This window comes from Falco cherrug, chromosome 6 (assembly GCF_023634085.1).
Source record: "Falco cherrug isolate bFalChe1 chromosome 6, bFalChe1.pri, whole genome shotgun sequence".
In the NCBI taxonomy this organism is placed as follows: Eukaryota; Metazoa; Chordata; class Aves; order Falconiformes; family Falconidae; genus Falco; species Falco cherrug.
Genome location: NC_073702.1, coordinates 46801190 through 46823827, shown reverse-complemented (window position 1 = coordinate 46823827; position 22638 = coordinate 46801190). Strand labels below are relative to the sequence as shown.

The following is a 22638-nucleotide window of genomic DNA, read 5'->3' as shown; positions in this document are numbered from 1 at the left end:
TTTATTCTGTTATACAGCTGTATTTCATCTCACAGATCTTAAGATGGATGCAGAGATCACATCAAAACTGAAGTAGAGTCAACGGTCTTAGTCTGTAATTGTGTGGTGGCTCTGATAAACTCACACGTTCAATGGAGGCCTGAGTAATAACGATATAACATATAACAATCTTTCTGACATTATTGTTCAAGATTAGTCTTTTCTTATCTTTTTCAGGTTAGTCTTGATTCCCGGGTGAGAGAAGTGATCAACAGAAACTTGCTGGATCCCAGCCCTCACATGTATGAAGATGCCCAACTCCAGATATACACCCTAATGCACAGAGACTCTTTTCCAAGGTTTTTGAACTCTCAGATTTATAAGTCTCTTGTTGAAAGTATTACAGGCTCTACTTCTGAAACTTAGTTTTAATTTTCAAACAAAATAACTTGATTTTTTTGGGGTGGGTGGGATGGAAGAAAAGTAGTTTAATAACATCTGGAGCTGGGTTCCTGGAGAACTACAGTTTAGCACTACTCAGGCTACTGTGAAGAAAACAAATACATATTATGGTCTCTGTCTACATTTTTACCAAGGTCCTCCTTGCTTGAGATGGCACGGGAGGGGAGCAATGGATTTGCCAAAATACATTTGTTTCACACTCCTTTCACCCTACTGGAGTCAAGATTGCAATGATGTATTTGTAGTTTTATGAACAGTCTCCTTGTGTATCCTCACACTGCATGTGCAAGGTAAAACTGCTTCACTTATCACTTAGTTGTTGCAATATTTAATCCAATAACATAAATTATATCTGTATTTAAGAACTTTTTTTGTGCAATACAGTCTTATGGTACATAGAAACAATTGCAGCAAACCAGAAAGAGGCTTGCATTTTTTAACATCACTAACTGAAAAAAGCCAATTTTTAAGGTGTAGCATTACTAAACATGTTCTACTGAGTACAATACACTGACTTTTTGAAGCCAATATTTCTGTACAGAAAAGAAGAGCTATTTATCACTGTTTATTTAAAACAAATCAAGCAGAGGATTCCTCTGGTTGTTCACTGCCAAAACTGTGGCATTTTCATTACAAAGTTTGCAATGTCAAAAAAAAAGAAAGAAAAAAAAAGAAGAAAAAAAAAAGCACAAACCACTTAAAGGGATCCATATCTGGGTGACACAGTCTATGCGCTGATATTGTTTAATTGTTAAAAGAACAAAGATTTTCAATGTACATTTCAGATGTCAGATACTGTAATTGATTTATTAAAGACTGGCTATCCAGTTCTAACACTGTTGTATAATGTTATGTAGTTCAGAAAAAAAAAAAACCAAAAAAACACAAAAACCACAAAAACAAAAAGAAAAAACAAAAAGCTTGATAATTTAGTTTTTTGAATAAAGGAATTTAATAAAAGATTGCCTACATGTAGCATTTTAGAGCATTTTAGAACATTTTGATGAATTGCATCTGTCCTGTAAGATTATTTTTTTTCCTGAAAGCTAAATCCGGTAAAAAATGTTTTTAAACAAAGTAATGTTTTACGAGGTGGCGGGTTAAAGAAGACTTATCTTAGCTTCTAGCCTCATTGATTTTGAGTAACTCCTTGAAAACAAGGGGTTTCAAGAGTAATATTAAACCAAACTTCAAGGGCTCCTAAACCCACAGTCCTTACCCAAGCAAAATGCCTATGGAAACGCAACGGGTGTCTTTCCTGGGTAAAGAATCCTGTACTGAGCCCTTAATCAGAGCTAAGGCAGCACAGTACTCCCATTGCTTGGCTGCCATGGTGTTTTTAATAGGTGTTTGCTTGGCCTTTTTGTCAAAAATGTCCAATTTCAGGATGCATTTTGATGTTTAAAGAGACAGTGACTTGGAACTTAAAAAAAACCATCTTCATAGCTACCATATACAAGCAAAATGAGCATTAGCATCCTTCACAAACTGCTATAGATATACCAAGAAATGGCTTTGAATACTTGTTAAAAATATATATATATACATGTATGTATGTATGTATGTGTGTATATATATATTTAATACTAACAGCTCTGGTCTTATACTAAGACTTAAGAGGCAAGGTTCTTCTCGCTTACATAGGACTAAACATGGCATAAGCCCATTGCTTTCGATGGTGACCAGAAGGTCTGGCAGTTGTGTCCGTGAGTTGAATCTAGCCCCAACACACTTGGCTCCAACCACCCAGTTACTCCTTGCAGGCAGCCTCCGGTGCCAGCTTTCGCTGGAGCCGCTGCTGCCCAGGCGGATCTGCTGCTATACAGTAACTGGTAGGACGCAGGTCTTCGTTTATCTTCTGGGGCTTATTTTTTTCCTTTGTTTTACTACCTCTCATTTTTTTAATTTATTGAACATGCTTCAAATAGCAAGTCTGGGGAATTTTTTAATCATTCTTTTTACTTGAAACCTGTGTGCTTTTTTTGGATATATATATACAAAAAATTTAACGAACTGTTTCTTAAACTCATTTGGTTTTGTAATTTATATAGAATTCAGGAGATGATTAAAAGGGCTATTCTCTATTCCCTATGCAAATATTTTAACTGTTGTAGTGTTTGACAAAATGGGATCTAAAAAAAAAATCTGCAAAGTGGAAAACAAATCTGTTTACAGTGGCGTTGCTGACTATCCTACCATATTCAGCACTTTTAAATATTGTTATTTATGAAAATGTAGTTTAAAATGCAAGACAAAATATTTATAAATGTTTCTTTTAATAAATACCTGTTTTGTCTGAAAGTGTTATTGTGTTATGACAACTTTATTCATGTTGGTTAGCTACTTACCATTATGAATAAAACATTCAATTATTATACTGGTAGAATAATAGCTATATTGTTTACAAATCCTGAGGGGGGGGGGGATTCAGTAAGAAAGGACTGCCTCCTTCAGCTGTGAAATACTGTTAGAAACAATGACTTTTTCTGGGTTTTTTCTTAATTGGAATTTAACTATGGTCCTACATATGTCTAGTATCATTTGATTACAGTTATATTTACTGTGGTACTAAACATACAGCATCATATATGTATATATTTACATAGTGTAATTTCAAGCTTGTTGATGTTTGAGGCACAATACATCTAGTCCACACATCTAAACAAGGTGTAAGAGACAAAACTGCATGCATAAGTCTTTACAAATGTAGACTTGAATATTCTTAATGTTACTATTTGATGGTGACCTGATAGTCATAAGCTATCTTTATAAGATATTTCACACAGGTAGAAGTTCTTGTCAACATTGACAAGTCATCCTTTCAAGGACAGTTTTAAAGCTAAATGTATGGGCCCTAAAATATTATCTTGCTTTCTAGCATAAGATTCCAAAATCTGTCTTCGGAAACTGTTCCATCATTTTGAAAAATATTACACCAGTCTTCAGTGTAATACTGCAATGAAATCACGTTCAAAATTTCTTGTCTTAAATCCCCTCTTTGGAGGGATTTAAAAAATGAACATAACACGTGAAGTTTCTTTCTTGGAGCAAATGCTCATATTAAAATGTTCAATATACATTTCATCTATCAGTTTGGGTTTCCCAAATTTTTTTATGAAAAAATGGATATGGTCCAAATGGACAACAAGTCGTGCTGTAACATGATCTCATTGCCTATCATACAGTTCTTTGAACACAAATTGTAAAACAGTCAAGCTATTAAACTGATTTATTGTGCATGCAGTGTACAATACACTTTGAAAAACTGCCTAAATACACTTATTCTATAGCCTGGAATAAAATAAGTATGTATTTAACTTGTATTTCAGTTTTTCATGAGAATGTATATAGCAAGAGAACTACAGAAAGTGAGTTATGTTTTTGTGACTTGCCCAGTGTTTAATCTTTTCTGTCAAATACAGCCTAATGCCAAATAGCCACAAATAAGCAGAGCATTTGTGTACACTCCTGACCTTTAGGTTTCAAAGAAACTGAATATATATTGTATTATGCATGTGTTCAACTTAGCTGTTCACAGTCAGCTTTCGTATAACTGAGCTGAAAGTAGTCTGGAGCACCCAGGATAAAACAAAACCAACCCAAAACCCCCACAGATAGGATCAAGGGTATTTAAATTAGACTGAAGGCACATATGGTATGAAGGAGATTAAAGGTGTGATGGACAAAAGACAGGTCAGTTACACACGTGGCTAGGCTGCGTGTTAACCAGCTGAGTCCAGGCAGCAACATACCATGGAAGTATGGCCATAGTGCTTCCAGGTCCACAGTTCGCCCACAAGTTGCTTGAGCACCTCTGGAGTCCACATAATCCATTTGCAGGACAACAGAGTGGACAAAAACCAGACTTAAGCTAGTAATAGCTCTGCTTAAAACTAAAAGCATGCTAAAGTGTCTGCTAGGCTGTGGGCTAAACCAAGCAAATAAAGGAGACCTACATTCTACCTTTATCAGCCAGGGTTTAAGCTGTCACCTGATGCCAAACTTGCTCCCTTAGGCAGCAAATTTGACCACAAGGAGCATCTGCCTGTGGAACTAGTATCTTTAAAAAAGGTGGGGAGCTCTTTTGGTGAGAGCAGCTTGCTGGACTGACCACGCCATGAGCCTGCTCAGGAACCGGCAGCTTCTTCGTGCAGTAAGTGCTTGCGAAAGTCACTTAACATAAGTATTCCACAATGCAAATTCAAAAGCAAAGCTGATACAAGAAATTCTCTGAACTTCAGAGACTCTTTACACCACAAGGAGTAAAGCTCACACCTCTGTGTCACAATGTCTGTCAGCCTGCTCCCAGCAGTCTTAACCCAGCCAACAACAACCCAAGTCCTTATCAAATCCAACAATGCAAAAATTTATGGTTGCATGTAGACAGACAGCTGCAATGTCTGCTCCAAGTTGATTTGAACCATGTCTAACTACCAAGTCCAAACAGGGTTTTTCTTAGCCCATAACGCTGTTATTTTTGGGGAGACCCAAGAGTAGCACTGTAGCACATTCTGGCACATGGCTGCAGTGACAAAGGTCTAGTCCTGTTCACCAATACCCTGAGTACATTTGCAGTGACAAAACATCAGCCCCATTCACATAGGTCCTGAATACTTCTGCCAGCAGCAGAAGTGACGTTTGTGGAATGAACGAACAAAGCAACAATGGTGCCAAAGTCAGCGGGGAAAAAACCTGACATAAACATTGTCTGCATATTACTTTAATGTTACACCAAAAGCCAGATTTTGCCCCTTCCTTCATCCTCACTTTGTGGAAATCCATCCTTCCAATTTAAAACAGGGATACAATGCAGGTGATTCAAAGACTGACCATCAGTCATTGACTCACACAACCTGTTTTTATCTTCTTACAAGCTTTACATTATATCACCCCTTACTCTAAATGTCCTGAGTTCTGCATCCTGCTCGCACAAATGGGGTTCACACAGCTGTTACACTCTTATAATTTCTTTTATTATTACAGAACACCAAAATATTTGGTCTATTAAATGCATAAATATTTCCTTTACCCTACTGAAAGAAGGCTTCAGGAACCTTCATGGGCAGGCAGTAGTGAATGTAAGGGAAGCTTTTGGTGGGTGAGATTTCATAAGCAACAGCCTGGGCTGTTTATCAGCGCCAGACCAGCCACACAGACTGTACATTCTCCACAAAGCTCTTTGAATGTGATTTTACTTATAAATTATTGCTACAGTGTATTCTGCCAATAAACCTTATTCAAAGTGGTGCATTTACAATCATAGGGAAAAGTTTTTATCCAACCATTTATTTTAATTGAACATTAAACATATTCCAAATAACAAATTCTCCCATTGACCATATTGCCTTTGGATTTCCACAATGGAACAAAACTTCCAAATTTTCATTTCTGACTACCAAAACTACTTAGGTGTGCAAGCATTACTCTTGCTTTTGTTACTACATTCATGAAAATAACAATTTACTAATAGCATATATCATATGGAAGTTACTGTTATTCCACTGGTGTAATTTAGTTATAAAGTATGATTACCTAGTTTTGTTAAGACATGAACAAGGATAGAAGAATGGCAAAGACCACTTTGACTCCTCCAATTATTGCAAGATAAAATACTGCCCAATAACATTATAGGGATAGTTGCACATTTTTATAATAAAGTATATTCTTCAAACTGTCTTGAGTGTAGCCAAGAATCTCATTAATGATGCTATCTGAAAGAAGGTTACTATGCCACGCTGTCTGCATACTTGAGGGGATTTGCCACAACACCCATCACATCACATTTACTCAGTGACTGCATCTTCACAGCCTTCCAGTCTAAAACTTTGATGTAAGACACTGTACTCGGTAAATGGGCAGTCTTTTAGTTTCCTCCACTAATCCCTGAGGTAAAGGCTCCTTCAATCACCCTTTTTTCTTCTGACAATGCATTTGTTTTCCTCTAAACGCTTAATTTTGCACCTGCTTTTACTGTGGAGGTATACTTCCACATACATTTATGACTTCGTCCTCCTCGGGGTATTTTAATTCTCAGAATTTCTTCTGGAGTGACAGGAGACAACCTGTAAGTGACCTGGACACCCCCACCCCCAGTCGAGGCTTCCCACTTCCCCTTCACATGAGCAGCCCTGGAGGCTGGCTGCAGCGTTGGACACTAAACGGCCCCAGAACCTGGCTTTAAACTTGCGGTATGGAGGATTTGGCAAGGTCTGGGGCTTGGTTTGTTTTGGGTTTGTTTTTTTTCTTGTCAGGATGAATAAAAACCCCACGCCAGCACAGCCTCCCGCCCCGGCCTGCGGGGAGGCACGGGCAGGAGCCTGACCCGCCCGGCTCCCGCCGAGCCCTCAGCCCGCCCCGCCAGCGCTGGCCCTCCAGAGCGCGCCCGGCCCAGGGCGCCGCCCCGCGGAACGAAGGGAGCCGAACTCCTTCGTCCCTTTCCGCCAGCAAGCGCCGATAATTTCCGACTGCGCCCCAAATCGGCGCCGAACCTCTTCGGCAGCTTCCGGAATCCCCGGAAGGGAGGCGGGCGAGGGCGTTCGGGTGTCTCCGGCACGGGCAGGGCTGGCGAAGGAAGAGCGCCCGAGCTCCCACCCCGGCCGGGCATGCGGCTGCTCTCGCGAGCTCTCCGCGCCGCGCAAGGCTGCCGGGCCGCCGCGCCAATCCCTCGGAGCCGCCGGGCAGCGCCGGGCGGGAGCTGCGCGGCGGTGACATGGCAGCAGCAGCCGCGCCGGGGGCTGAGCGCCCGGCCCAGCTTGGCCGACCTGTTCGCCGCCCCGTCCTTACGGCGGCTGCTGGAGGCGCGGGGCGGGGCCGGGGCGGGGCCGGAGCTGGCGGCGCGGATCCAGCAGCTGCGCGACAAGGAGCAGGAGCTGCGCGACACGCTGGAGCTGGCGCGGCAAGGTGCGGGGCGGGGCGGGGCGGGGCGGCCGCGATTTGCATATGCCGATGCCATTGGGCGAGCGCCCCCAGGCTGTGGGTGGAGGCGGGCGGTAGCGGATGCCGGCCGTGCGTGCCGGCGCGGTGGCGCGCCGCGGTGGCGGGAGGGCGGTGGGCTGGTGGCTGGGGTCGTCCCGGGCGGTGTCTCCGTGCTGGCCGCTGCCGAAGGCCAGCAGGCCTCCTGAACGGAGGTCAGGGCACGGGTGAGCGGGAAAGGCTTAGCCCTGAGCGTGGGAGCCGCTGGAACTTGAAGGAAGAGCAGCGCGGTACTGTATTTCATATAAAATAAAGGCAATTAATCAGGGGTAGAATATTGTTCCTTTTTTATTTTCTTTTTTTAATTATTTTTTCCTTGCTGTCAGAACAGACCAGTCTGCCTGCCTGCATCCGTTTCAGCAGTCACAGTGCTGCTTCGGCGCTGTGGTGGAGCTGGATGGCGTCAGAAGCCACACACCTTCGGTGTTGCCAAAGAGTATTTCCTACCCTGAATCAAACTTTTGATAGCAGTTACCTTGTATCAAAATTTTGATAGCAGTTAGAAACCAAAATGCAGAAAAGGAGTACTATAAGATCAGTAAACGTTCACTAGATCATGAAACTTTCCCTTTAGTAGTTACTACTTTGCTATATACAGATTAAAGTGCTAACTGCAGTCAGCTCTTCTAACAGAGGTGGCAAATACTGTCTAAAAGCACATTTGGGTTCTTTTCTGTTCATTCTTGTCCCACTTCGGATTGAAAAAAGGAGAAATTGTTCCTGTGAACAAACTAGTCATTGACCCAAACTTAACTGAATGAAATGAAATGGAAGATATTTCCTCAGCTTTCAAAACCTGCTAAAAAAAACAGTGTCATCAAAACCAGGCTTAGAACTTCAGCAAAATGAACACAAGGACTTAGTAACTTTGAGAACTTCTGTAGTTCATACGTAAAAATATCTGTACATATTATTTTAAACTGATTTTAGAGGCTATATTATGTTTGCATCTTAAGGTATGCAACTGCTATTAATTTTTGTTATATTATTTTCTTTTTTTGCATAATAATAGCATTATCAATAGCTGGTTTTACTCTTAACACACCTGTAATTCCTTAATTCTTATCCTTCCTTCTGCTGGCCTTAATGACTAGCCCTTATCAGTCAGTAGTTGTTGTAAAGAAAGGCAGATAGTTGGAGATGATCAAGGTTACATGTTTAAAGAGTTACAGTCAACCGTGCGTGCTCTAAGCCAGCTGTAGGTAAAACATGCTTGTTGTTCAAACCAATTTACGCATGATTATCTTTTTAACTTCCTTTTTACAGAAGTGATGGGGGCAGGGTGATAGTAAATCACTAATATTTAACCTAAATTGTGAAGTGAAAAAGTTTCATTTAAAATTGTGCTGGTGACTCAATGCAGTTACAGTGTTGAAAGGGTTTGGCTTCATTGTAAGTGTGCATCTCCCGCCTCAGCTGGATGCATTTAAAAGCTTGCTGCACACAGAAAAAAGAAGTCTAGCATCTTTTTCATCTCTTGCTGCTGAATGTGTCCCTGTGCCTACCCCAATTCCACCTTTTTCATCGTGTGTACCATTTTCTCCTTTTTTGGCGTAATATTTTTTTTCTTCTGGGCGAGTGAGCTGAATCAGTGTAGATCAGAGGCTGCTTAAGGCGTTGATTTTTTTTTTTTTTAATTTTATGTGTGTGTAAAGTTTGATACTGACCAGAAAAAAGGGAACATTTTAACATATCGGAACTGTAGTACAGAAAAACAAGTCTTAGTTGTAAAGCATTAGTGTTGATCAGTCAAGTAACACTTGGAAATTACAAGTTCCTCTTATTATGCAAGACTTCTTCCATACCTTTTTTTTTCATGATGTGTTAGAAGTTTTGCAGCTGTTCTGAAATAAATTTACAGAGATAAAATACTTGAAATTACTGCTATTATCTTCAAATTTTTGTATACAATGATAGGGGTAGTAGTCCGTTTAATGAAGAGTGTCAGTTGTGGAGCTGCTGTGCTCTCTAAATCCTTAATGTTCATGTCACATTGAAATACAGAAAGTAATTTTAGAATCACAGAATGATTGAAGCAGGAAGGGGCCTCTGGAGTCGTCTTGTATTTCAGATTTTCCCATGTCTCATACCTGAACAATATCAGATAACACTCAATATCTACTGTGCATCTTTGTTCCAGACTGTATTATTAATCTAATTTTCTGACATATCTAGTATTTTGGAGGGGGGCGGGGGGCTTGTGTGATGGTTTGTTAGTTGTTTGTGTTTTGGGGTTTTTTTTGTAGAGTAAGTTCTTCATGTGGTTATTTTTTTGAAGGTTTTCTGAGACTGGCACTGATGTAAGTCTGAGGATTAACCATGCTCAAATATTTCAGATGAGAGTGAAGATTTCCAGAAACTTGCAGAAAGGGAAATTGCCTCCTGTGAAGAAGAGATAGCTGAACTGAAACACCAGGTTAGATCCCTTTAAAAGCCCCTATTTCCTTCCCGTTCTTAAATTTACAAATTCAGATTGTCCTTTTATCAAAATAAGATGTACATGATAAAACTTCTCTTCCTCTCCCTCCCAATTGTAGTCCTCAACTGTCTGTTATCTAAGGAAAATGGAAAATGCAGGTGGTATAGACACAGCCTGCAAGGGCCTGCTTGTACCTGAAATTGTTTGAATCAGTACATCTTTATAAGTAGTTTTGTCTTGTTTGGACGTACCCTCATGGATGTCCAGCTTTTTACCTACTGGAAACATTAAATTTGTATAGTATCACACACACCAGTGGTTTTTTGGGGAAAAAAAATAAATTAGCTTAATACTATGTAACTACTTCAGACTATTACCTTGTGTAGATTCTACATCTTATGTTGCTTTTATGTTACTTTTCTATGTTACTTTTTGGTCTATGTACATTTTATGTTACTTAACAGGAAAATAATGATCTTTACATAGACACACTGTTACATATTCTTAATGTTACTGGTGAAGTAGAAGCTGGTATAGTGGCATTGTTTATTCCTCCCACAAGAATACAACAGTCACTTTATATTTTTGTCAATACTTAGAACTTTTCCAAAAGAGGAAGTAGTCTGTGGAGGGAAGCATCACCAAATGCTAAAGAGGGTGATTGAGAAGCATTTGCAAATCATCCCGAGTTTTGATCCAGCCTGCAAAATTGTGATACAGTTGGTTTGGTTGTAGTGTACCTTTCTTCTGCAGATCAGTATAAGGCTGGCTCTCTCTTTTTAAATAAATAAATGAATAATGCAGCTGGATTGTTGTTGAAGGACTGTCCTCCTGAACATCTATACCTTCTTAGTGCTGCAACTGAGACCAGGTTAAAAGGGAATCTGATGGGAAGGGAGGTGCTCAGTTGTCTTGCAAGAACCAGCCTGTATCCTGTGGTATCCAACCATCGCAGTGCTCCTGATGCGTGAAAACTTCTGAGAAGTTTCATAGTTCTTGAGAGAGACCTTTGTAGCTCCTGCAACTGTGAGCAGACCCAGGGAGCCTTCCTGCAGTGGAACATCCCCCCCACCTCCTCCTGACTGCTGTTGCTTCACTGCAAGAGGCATGAGAAGCCTGTCCTCAGGGCAGCCAAGGAGTTAGTGCAGGAGAACGCAACCTAGATTGATTACAGAGGACTTGCTTGGCATTTTATACTATCTCAGCTGGGGACAGCAGTGTCAGAGGGAAGTCTTAGCGGGCTGTTTTTGTATTCACAGATACTGTTGCTTTTGATTCCTTCAGAAGAAACAGACAAGAGTGATCTTGTCATGGAAGTAACCGCTGGAGTTGGAGGGCAGGAAGCCATGCTGTTCACCTCGGAGATATTTGATATGTATCAACGATACGCTGCCTATAAAAAGTGGAAATTTGAAATATTAGAATACTTTCCCAGTGAAATAGGTCAGTAATGAAAATACTTCATCTTTGTAACTTTTTAAGTTAACACACTCATTCATATGACACTTGAATTTCCTGACTACAGGAAGCTAATTTGCACTAACTTAATTTTAGAAGTGGAAGATTGCTTGAATGTCTTGAGTACAATTTCCCTTAGCTTTTGTGTTTGAGAATGAAATTCCATTTCAGTAGTATTATTAAAATACTAAAGTCATTAAGCAATAATACTTGTCTTTCAGTAGTTTCAAAAAGTAGAAATGAAACTAAGTGTTTGGCAGAAGAAAATTTAGAAAGTGATGAAGATATGTTGTTTTAGCTTTATTTATTACCAATACAGACTACATAGACTTCTCACTTGTATATGCTGTTAGACTTAGTTACTTAGTGTTTCTAGTGTTTATAGATCAGTTTGGCAGGTTGAAAGTCTGTTTATAATTATGAATCCCTTGGTGGAGAGGGATCAGTATAATTCAAACTATTCTTGAAGTTTAATCTCAAACATCTTGAATTTGTCTGAAATAACGTCATCTGAGGATTTATGTAAAGAAATGAGATGTTTGGATATAGCTCATCTGTAACAGCTAATGGATGAGCAAAGTGGGGGAATTGTTGAGACTTTGAGGGGAGAGATAAGAGATCTAATTATTTCTAAGTCTTCAACTAAAATGTCACAGGTAATCAGTTTAACAGCTTAATGCCTGTTTCTCCTTTCTTTCCTCTTCCTTATCCTCCCTTCCTGTCTGAGCAGTCCTACCTTTTTTTCATTTCTTTTTTTTTTTTTTTTTTTAATTGTCTGGTTTGGTGTCCTTTCACTTAAACTGGTGAAGACTTTGCTTTTTACAACTGGGATAGTTTTTTGCCTAGTTAATGTGTTAAGTCAGTTCTCATGAGCCTGAGGGCTAGCATAAGATAAGCAGAAGATGGGACTGAATGCAAGGAGTGGAAAAACTGGATCTTCTGGTGATGATGAGCTGTGAATTCAGTTCACTGCATCTCATAGAACACTGTCTCTGCAAAGATGAAGACTGGTAGGTTTACACAACAAACTGAGGCAGTAACACATGTTAGTTAATTTTAGCTGAATCCAGTTTACTGTGTAAGTTGTTTCACAAGGATCAGGCTGCTGTCTCCGTGTTGCTGCTGACTTCTTTGCACTGGCCCTCATGGTGATCCCTCTTCACAGAGTCTCATCACCAAGCCAATCCAACTGAAAAACAGTGTGCACACACACCCCGCTCCCCAATTAGTTTTCAGGTAATCCAGCACAAGAGAAGAGAAGAAACGCTCGTGGAGGTGGTGGAGGCAGGAGCATGTGGCTACCAACGGTGCAGTGAGAAAACCAGGACCTCCTTCCAGCAGCAAGAGGTTCAGTCAGCATAAGCCAGTGGTGAAACTGCAATCCAAAACATGGCCAGCCAGTGGCAGGGATTTTAGGTTTTGATGGACAGATTGCTAGTCACATTTCTCAGCAGGCTAGACTTGCTAAGTCTGTGTCTGTTAATGGATCTGCAGGTTTACTGTTACCCATGCTGCTGCGAGTAAAGCTAGCACATTTTGCTTGCTTACGTATTGCCGTAGAGGTAACGTGTTACTATAGTTGGTACGAATCAGTAGGTGCGCACTTGTGCAGCTTGCTACTTCTAGTTCAGCTGGGTTATGAAAATTTGCCTGTGTTCATACTTTCTTCAGCATTTTTTTTCTTTTTGAGTGAAACTTGAAGAATAAATGAGAAAAACTGGGATGTTAGGATATGTAATCTGTCAGAAAACTGATCTTTTTTCAGTCAACACATAATATAATTGCAGAGGAATTTGTAGCAAGCTTTAAGAAATGTGAAGCATCTTCTAACACTACTTCTGTTTACTTATGCCTTATTTTGTACTCAGTGATATTTTTGAGTATTATCAAGTACACCCTTTCTGTGTCAACTGTGCAGAAATTCACAAAAAATAAATATCCACAGCTCTCCTAATTGAGCTTTTCATGTCAGTGAGCTACTTTTCCCTTCTAATGAGGGTTTCTCTGTGCCCTAAGACCCTTCTTGCATAACTACAGTTTTTGATTCACTGTTCTATATTGAGGGATTAAAACAAGGTTAAAAAATTGAACACCATGGAAGAAATACAGTTGGACATCACAAACAGGGGAGTTGAAAATCTAGGTACAGGGTTGATTTGTTGTCTGTATTCATACCTCAAAAAAAGGGGGCCCATGTCTGCACCTTCAGGATATGGAGATACAATTTAGCTTTCTATGGATTTTGCTTGTACTTCTGTGTTCTTAAAATCTTTAATAGAATTTGATTTTTAGAAGTGTTATATCTGTAAAATGTTCTAAAAACTTTCTTTAGAGTTCTTAGCAGGTGTCTTAGCAGGTGTTCAAGTTGATGAACATGAACTCAGGTTTTCACAGTATCAGAATCTCCTTCTAGAGTGGCTGTTGTGGATTCAATTAGTAAATATACATTTTTTTAATTCAATGACACTGGAATTCACTATTGTCTGTTACCTAGATTTGTTACTATTTATAAACTTTTTTTTATGGTCAAGAGGCCGTTTGTCAAGTAAACTATTTGCACAGTTCAAGTGAAGGTAGGAGCAAGAAGAAGCTTCATGTACAATGCAGGTTGTTGCTGAAAGAGGAAAGTCATGTTTATCCCCATTCATGACCAGGCAAACACTTTGCCAGGAGCTGAACCAGTTCAGCCTTCAAAGCCGACAGAAATTACTGGGTTTTTTTAAATAAATGGGATCAACATGGTGCAGGCTAGATGGGTGTAAACAGAATGGGGGAAGCATCTGGGTTGTCTTTATTTTATATACCAGGGGATGGGGAGAGTTGCCCTTTCCATTGAGATAAAGACTTAGATGGGGTAAACCCCAGCAGTCACAGACAATTTCACCTTCAGAGCACAGTTTCACAGTCAGCTTCAACCAGGGCTGTCCCACCTTCCAGCCAGCTGCCAGCCATATGGTCTTTCTTTCTCAGCTCCAGTAATTTTGAGGTCATAGTGCTAATTGGATTAGTCCACTGATTTGGGTTAAAAATTCTGTTATTGGATAGTCTTAAGTCAGGTCTGACTCAGCTTGCAGTCCTGTGATTGGAAGAGAAAGGGAGTTGTGCTTGGCTACACTTTTGGTCAAAGCTCAGTCCTTGGACAAGGAGCCCACACCCTCAGAGGCACTGTCTGTAATGCCTTAGGATGGGAAACTGAGTTAATACATTTAGTATACATCTACCTGTATTTTCTCTTTGAAACTGCTAGGTTTTCAATAGCTATTTATTTTAAACTCTCTTGTCTTGCTGAGGGCTTGCCTGTGCACTGAAATGAGTGTTTAGGATGGTAGGTTGCAGCCGTAGCCTTTGTCAGCCTCTTGTAGTGTATTTTCTGATCTTACTTGTATGACCAGGTTGGATGGGGCTTTGAGCAACCTGGTCTAGTGGAAGGTGTCCCTGCCCACAGCAGGAGGATTGGAACAGGATGATCTTTAAGGTCCTTTCCAACCCAAACCATTCTGTGATTCTATGACCACATATCAAAACTGAGTAGCTAGAAATCATTTGGGAGGTAGGGATGCTATGCCACCTAAAGGCATGTTTAAACCCTTAGGTTCAAAGTGTCTGTGCTGTGCTGAGTAAGAATGGAGTTAAGGATGCTTGCTGATGACACAAGCCCGTTGCATCCCATCCGCACTCTGTTTTTGCAGACTGCATGAGCAAAAAGCAAGGTCCTACATTAAAACATCAAACTCCCTCCTTTCAGAGAGCTCCAGAATTTGGCTGAAGTCTGAATGTTAGCATGTGTGAATAAAGTGAATATTAAACAAAGCTGCAATTAAGAATTGGTTTCAGTCCACTCTTAACTGGCTTTATTGACCTACCCTAAGGGATGCCACTGTAAAAACAGCACATTCAAGATTTAGCGCGCACATTAAAGCACAAACCCACATGTCATTATTTATGCATGGCCTCTCACCCTGTAGTGGCAGGCAGAGACAGATACGGGACTTTGTCTCAATCTGGCTATAAGATGCCACATAAAGAAAGAGCACAAACTCGCACCCTTGTTTTGCGCACATCAGCTTTCAGGATAGAGAGGGACATTTTATTTGAATAGGATCAAGCACATAGTAAAAGCTAACTACATTTGACAGGCCCATGACAAGTCTGCCAGGGTAAGGTGTTTGTTGACATTTCATTGGATTTGGCTGTATTTCATATTAACCTGTGTTGGTAATACCCAATTTGAAGCAGTATGACCTAAATACTTATCTTCTGAACCAGTGTCTTGGTCATCTCTTGTTAAGCACTGTGGTGCCACTAGCACGCTGTTATCACTACAATCTTAAACTCTCTTGAACATGTCACAGATGTGGCCTCAACTCACACAGATGGACTGTGCCTGTGGTATTTATAGTAATGCCAGAAGTGGGAGAAAAGACAGAACATTACCTTTTGCAATGAACTGCTGATCATGTAATTAATATTTGTCATCGGTACTGTAACCTTGTGGACATTCATGTTATTTTTACTCCTGATGTAGCCTGGCTTCTTCCTCATGTGCAGAGGTTGCTTATGATTTTTTTAGTAGTTGCTTTTATCCGCAAAGGAGTGAATGAGTTTTATTACTCAAATACATAAATTATTTTAGGTTATATAAGACTCTTTTAGAGTAAAGAATGAATCTTTTGTTCATTTGAATAGTGTTTGCATAGCAGTAGAAAGATTTCACACTCCCTGTTAGAATGAACCTTACTGATCTAAACTGAAGATTTTGAGAGAGATTCTTATTTGTTAAACTATATGCTTTATGGTCAGATTTATTCTATACAGGATGGATTTATCTTATGGAATTGATAATAGATAATGTAAATTAAATCAGTGAAGCACTAGGTGTGTTGAACAGTGCATTTGAATCAAAGTGGTACAGATGTGTACAAATAGGAGAAAAAAATTAAAAGTCAGAAGGACAAAACTGAGATGAAAGACAAAGGAAGAAGCAGTTTAGGCTATTTTCCGCAAAGGTGACTGTAAAAGGAAATACATTTTACTAAACTTGAGGGAATGTTAAATTTCTGTAGAATAAAAACATTTGCAAACCTTCTCAGTAGAGGTGAAAAACCCGCCCTTCATTCTGGCTAATGTTTTTTTTCCTGCTGTGTAGGCCATTTTCAGATTCTACATTGTCTTCATTTTCCTTTTTTTCAAAAGCTGCTGTCTTGTTTCTGTGGTTGATTTCCTTAGTCTAGAGATAGCTAAAACTATTTCTGCGAAGCATGTGCCTCTTCCTTGCTGTGGTTTCATGTTGCAAGACTTCAACAGCAATACTCTTTCAAGACCACCTATGTCCTCTTTAATCGTTCCCTTGGCACACCACCCACTGTGCTGACAATGGCATCAGGGAACTGAGCAGGATTAGAATCCAAAACAGGTGAAAAATCACATTCATTTATAGCGTCATCACTTCTCTGATCCTTCAAATAGTTGTACTGGCGTGGCCAAAGGCTTTGCACACTAACAAACAAGGAAGAGCAAAAATGCCATGAACTAGTATTGCAACAAACTGTCACGAAACCATGATGGTATTGGACTTTACTTCCAAGTTCCAAGCTGTTCAATGCTAGTTTTTAGCACATTGCTGTCAAGTGTTTTGCTGGATGTATTGGTAAGAGGGGCAGAAGCTGGAGTTCTGCTCACTCCAAGGGAGCAAAAGATCAAAATGAAAGAGCGAAGATAAGACCTGGGTAGGATGCATAGAGGACAAGGGGCAAAAATAACACACATCCTTTAGTTAAAGAGTTGGGGTTTTCCCCATTGAATGATAAGGTTCTAAACTAACAAAAAAACCTGATGTAATTTCTGAATGTGGTTTTCAAAATCTGATCTTTATGTAAACTTACTTTTGGTACTAGAGTTCTACTGTTGTTTATGATCGTATGTGTACATGTATGTACGTGGCTCATAGACAATCTTTATATGTATATAAAAATTAAATCTATAAAAAAGAATTTGACAGTTTTTCTTACAGGTTTACAACTATTTTTCTTCTCTGTTTAAGGTGGCCTAAGACATGCAGTTGCCAGTATAGCTGGTCTTGAGGCTTATAAGTACATGAAATTTGAAGGAGGGGTGCACCGTGTCCAGCGGGTACCAAAGACAGAAAAGCAAGGGCGCATTCACACCAGCACAATGACTGTTGCAATATTACCCCAACCCACCGAGGTAATATTTTTATCTTTTAGTATAACAGACTTTACCATGAGCAATGTTTTTACATGCCGTATTGCTGATACTTGAGAAATATCAAGAGATATTTCTGTCTCTCTTGTTATTCTCTCTTAATGACTTTTTTATTAGTAGTAGTATTATTAGTTTTAAACTAAGTCACATTGTTTGTTTATTTTTGTCTAGGTGAGCGAAATAAAGACTTTCTGGATTTCCTCATAATCCTAATCTGAAGAAAGTCACTGGCAGTTTACTTGTGTTACTCATTCCTGTTCTGTCCCAAAATTGTCTTGCTCCTTTCTCCCAGAGACCATCTATCCATTCCCAGAGCCAGCAAAAGAAACGTGTTCCATTTTATCTAAAAACCACTTATTCAAGCTCAAATACAGTTTGACTGCCAGAAGAGGGTGCAGAGCTTTCAGAGGAGGAGGGAGATTAGTGCTAAGGGATGGTTACACCTTAAATTACTATTTGTCTGATTTCCTGGCTTCCATGATGTTGCATTCCAGTCTGGCTAGAAGGATTTGTTAATATGTTTGTAAGTGGATGTGAGCTGCCACTCATAAACAAAGCTTGATCTTGCCTGAATGTACCTTGTAAAGTAAACCAACTGTGCATATTTGACATCTGTCTAGAAAGAAACAACTTAAACGTGTTATTTTATTTTTTTTCTTCTTGTCTTCATGTCTCCCATGACAGACAAGGCTGGAAATTAATCCGAAAGACCTACGGATAGAAACAAAGCGAGCTAGTGGAGCTGGAGGCCAGCATGTCAATACCACAGACAGTGCTGTACGGATAGTTCATATTCCAACAGGTGCTTAATTTTTTTCCTTAGTACAACATCTACATTGCAAAACTGCTGTCAGAATTTCTTTTGGAAGTGTGGTTTTATTTTCAAACCTAGACAACAGTAGAGCAGAGTTTTCGTAGAGTTTTTTTCACTGTGTGTGTAGTACTCTAAATGCACCATCTTGTGCCCACTCCGGTTTGTAATAGTGAGGTCTACTGGCTTCAGTAGGCAAGCTATTCATTGTGCCATTAAGCATGATACTCTAAAAACATCCAAATCAATTTATATGAAAAAGTTATATTTAAGCTTTCAAATAATGGAAAAGAAATTGAAAAACAGAATAGGTTAAAATCTGATGATGTGGCTTTTCATGACTAGTCTCCAAAAGAGAGATTGCTCTGTTTGCATATTAAAATGTTGCTTTTAATTGCAGAGTCTACTCAGGATGCCAGCTTCCATTTGTCTGCTGGCTCCTTTCCCACAGATTACAAAAATAATTAGGAGGCCCATCCCCTGGGCTCAGGTTAGGAAACGTGGGAAGGATAAGATACACCCTCAAATGCTACCTGATTTTAGCTGTCATCTCTTTTTTTTTTTTTTTTTATTTTTTTATTGCCATTCCTAAGCTTTTTACTTCCCTTTGAGCAATCCACAACAGCTGCCTTGACTTTCATTGCTTTTTAACTTTTCCTCTTCTCTACCACAAACATTAGTCAGGCTTTACAGCCTCAGGGTAATCCCAAATGCTCTTTATCTTCAGGTATCCAGATTTTTGCCACCCATTTCTTCATAGTTATTAAGGCATGAATCCATTCTGCACTTGTGACATCACCTCAGTAAAGCAGAAGGTAAACAGTGGAGAGGATAGTGATATGGTGACAAAAAGGTCCTACAGATCCAAAAAGTTTTGGATTGCCTACATGTTTGGAAAGAAATCCCACAAACTAAAACCAGCAAATGATCTGAGTTTTCGCTAAAGGCAGTTATGTTTGTTAGAGAAATGTCAAAATGTATTACAATTTTTTTTGTGGTTATGCACTAGACATGGTAAATGGGGGGGTTTATATCTCACCTTATCTCCTGACTTCTTGTTCCACCTTTCCCTTCTTCATTCCTCCTGATCTCTCTTTCTTTACAATTGTCCTGTTACTACTTCTATTTCTCTCATCCTAAGTCTTTTTATAAACCTTCATTGTGATCCAAAAACTTGTTTTTAAACAAGTCTTTTATAAAGTAATACTACATAATCTTATAAAAGCATACTGTATTCTTACCATTACTTAAAATAAATCCAAACAACAGCATAGCTTGTTCTGTCCTCTTCCTATATTTCTTCTCCCTACTCCTTTCTTAGGCTGTTCACTTCTCATCACACTTAACTTGAGCTGCATGTTCTGGGAGGAGAAACCACACCTTTTTATTAAGAAAATAGTGGCCACTTTTGCATATTCCGATCATATTCTATATACTCACTATCTCATGTAGTATACTGCTCCTTACATCCTAAATTTCCTGAAACTGTGGTCAAAAATTACAAGCATTAAAAGCGTCTTTTGTAAGTCAGATTACACGACATAGCTTTTACTTCATTATCCACCTGTTGTCCAATGTATCAAATTAAATTTCTTATCTTATGGCTTAAAACACTTGTACAACTCAGACTGCACTTCTCTCCCCAAATATATCAGTAGATATTAATAAGCCTGGATTTTCATGTTCCCAGCCTAAAATTTGTATTGAAGAAAGAAACATCTTATTGTAACTTAATAAAAATCTAGCAACTGCAAAGCTCCCTTAGTGTGTGTTACTGTTAAGTGTTAAATGTCATGATATTTTTGGCAGGGATAATGTCTGAATGTCAGCAAGAAAGATCTCAAATTAGAAACAAAGAGAAGGCTATGCAAATGCTATGTGCCAAACTATACAACGCCAAACTGGAAGAAGAAACCAAAAAGAGAAACAATGTTCGAAAGATTCAAGTAAGATTCACTTAGTAAATATATAATTATGTATGGGCTTGGGGCAACTCCTGTACTGAACTGAAAATAGTAAATGGCCATACAGAGGAACAAGAGCCCAGGAAGAACTTACGCAATGCAAAAAAAATACATTCTACTTCAGCAATAAAGGTCGTATATTAGCCAGACTCAAAATTTCAGTAGTGTGTACATTCTAGAGATGTAGTGAAACAATCTGGATTACAACGTGAAGAACTGGAATAGTATTAGAAAAAGATACAGTAAAATTGTGCTTTTACATGTTTGAGAATGATTACTGCAACAACTGCAACTACTGAACTGGTCCGAGTACTATGTAATTATAACAAATTTTGCATAATTGTGCGAGGCAGAAGAAGCTTTTGCTTTACATGCTTAATCAATATGTCACCCTTTTTATAAAAAGACAATGTTGGTAAAGTGATTCTTTTTGTTCGATAGATTGGGACTAAAGGAAGATCAGAGAAGATCAGAACATACAACTTTCCACAGGACCGGGTTACTGACCACAGGATTAGCAGATCAGTGCATCATATTGAGTGTTTCATGCTAGGGGAAGAAATGCTAGATGAAATGATACAAACTTTGAGTGAATATGATGATTATGAATCTTTAATGGAAATTATTTCAGAAAATGAAAAAAAGCATCTTTCCTGAACAATGCTTTTTTTCAGCCCATTACAGAAGATGTAGACACTTGTCTGCAAAGGAGCTTCTTGGAGCAACACCCAGAAAATGCAACTGCTTTTCAGATCATGAAAGACACCACAGCTTGTTTCCTCGTGACTGATAAACAGTGTTCTCACTTGCCAAGTGAGATGGGCTTGATGTAGCAGTCCACTTAAATAGTAAATTGGACTGGGTCAGAAGTAACTGCAATTTTTAACTTCCTCCACTGAGAAGATAAAGATACACCACTATTGAAAGGTATGTATTAAAAAATGAGCTATTTCTAGTCACAGTTTTCATTTAAACAGTAGTTTAAACATCACTACAGTGTCAAATAGCATACTTGAGAGAACAAAAAAGTCGTATTTTGTTTGAGTGATTGGAAGCAAGTGATAAATAAATGACCCCATTGCTAATCTGCATATTTGTTTATCACTAATACATGGCATGTGGGAGGGCTTCCTTTATGTTTGCATGGCCTTCTGGCCCTTATTAATAAACACAAAAAGTTGTTTAGGAACATCCCTTGTTCAAAAAAAAAAAAAAAAAAGCTGTGGAAGTCAAGGGACGAGTTATATGAATTGTTTCTGAAACGGATGTTTCTGTTCCTGAGTCAAAAGTGCAAAGAATTGTTACAATATTGTTTGGCTGATATTTCAGTCTCCATTTGGCTTCGGTTTCTCCTTTATGTTTTTAATTGTCTCTCCAGTTTATTGACTTTCTGAATGTTATGTGTTATATATGTGGTTCTTGTCTACTTATTTAACAACATCTTAAAACATTTGATCTGTGAAAGCAAAGTAAGACTTTTGCCTTTTTAATCTACTGACACATGTGCACATGTTTATATCTGTGGGTAAAGACAACTTTCAACCTTTATTTTAGACTACATTTTACAGTCCCAAATGCATAAAGCAACACAAAACCTGCTGTTCCCATGCCACATTATCCCATTATGCATTGTACATATGCATGTGTGTATACACACACAGAATGTATTTGAAATGTAAATACCAGTAAATAAGAAAATTGGAACCTAAGGAAAAATGTTACCATGAATATAGGGGTGGTTTGCTTTTAGATATCTAGTGTAAGAAATTAAAATAGAAACAAAGTAGGTTTGCTGCGCATAGCTTGTAGAAATGTATTATTTAACTATCCTACATAAGAATTAACTGATTTTTATCAGTTCGTTATCTTCTTTTATTACATTTGAGACTGCAATTTGAACCAGCTTTGTTTTCTAAGATCGTGACTGCATGGTAACTATGATTAAGTTCAAAATCTTTTAATTAAAGTTGCATACATTAACTTCAGATGTAGGTGTGCCTGTATGCATAAGGCGCAACAAGATACATATATCCTGTTGGTAAGCGTGAGACATAGATCTAGATTTACTAGCAGATTCACAGCTCTGAACTGGCACGTAAGAAAGTAAAAATTAACGTTGAAGCATTTTGTGCGTGAAATAATTGGATATTGATGGGATTAGAAACAAGGACTGAAGTCCTTATTCCTGCCCGGTCAGTCTATAAAGGGAAGAGTACAGAGCACTTGTGACAGTCTTCTTGATGTCGTTTAAAGGCAGGCTAGCTGATGCCGAGGGACGGATGGAGGCTGCAATGCCTTCTCTCCAACTTCAGCTTCATACTCCTCCAGACCAATAAGGGCCATCAGCCAGG

General features: G+C 39.1%; 2 protein-coding genes across 4 annotated transcripts in view; both read left to right on the top strand.

Moving 5' to 3' along the window:
- RGS17 (regulator of G protein signaling 17) overlaps positions 1-2821 on the top strand; it is a 76250-nt gene extending 73429 nt beyond the window's left edge. For both annotated transcript variants that reach the window (XM_055714880.1, XM_055714879.1), the window contains exon 5: positions 217-2821. In XM_055714880.1, the coding sequence (XP_055570855.1) occupies positions 217-405 (189 nt within the window). In that variant the 3' untranslated portion in view covers positions 406-2821. The remainder of the gene's footprint in view (positions 1-216) is intronic.
- Positions 2822-6716: 3895 nt separating this feature from the next.
- MTRF1L (mitochondrial translation release factor 1 like) lies at positions 6717-21378 on the top strand. Of its 2 annotated transcripts, none has more exons than XM_055714622.1 (7): positions 6717-7341; positions 9750-9829; positions 11092-11275; positions 17331-17494; positions 18197-18314; positions 20133-20269; positions 20729-21378. In XM_055714622.1, exons 1-7 carry the CDS (start codon positions 7044-7046, stop codon positions 20942-20944), a joined length of 1197 nt encoding a protein of 398 aa, XP_055570597.1. In that variant the 5' UTR covers positions 6717-7043; the 3' UTR covers positions 20945-21378. The 2 variants fall into 2 exon arrangements, with proteins under 2 accessions (XP_055570597.1, XP_014141612.1); XM_014286137.3 differs by lacking the exon at positions 6717-7341 and adding an exon at positions 7486-7643.
- Positions 21379-22638: the final 1260 nt, after the last annotated feature.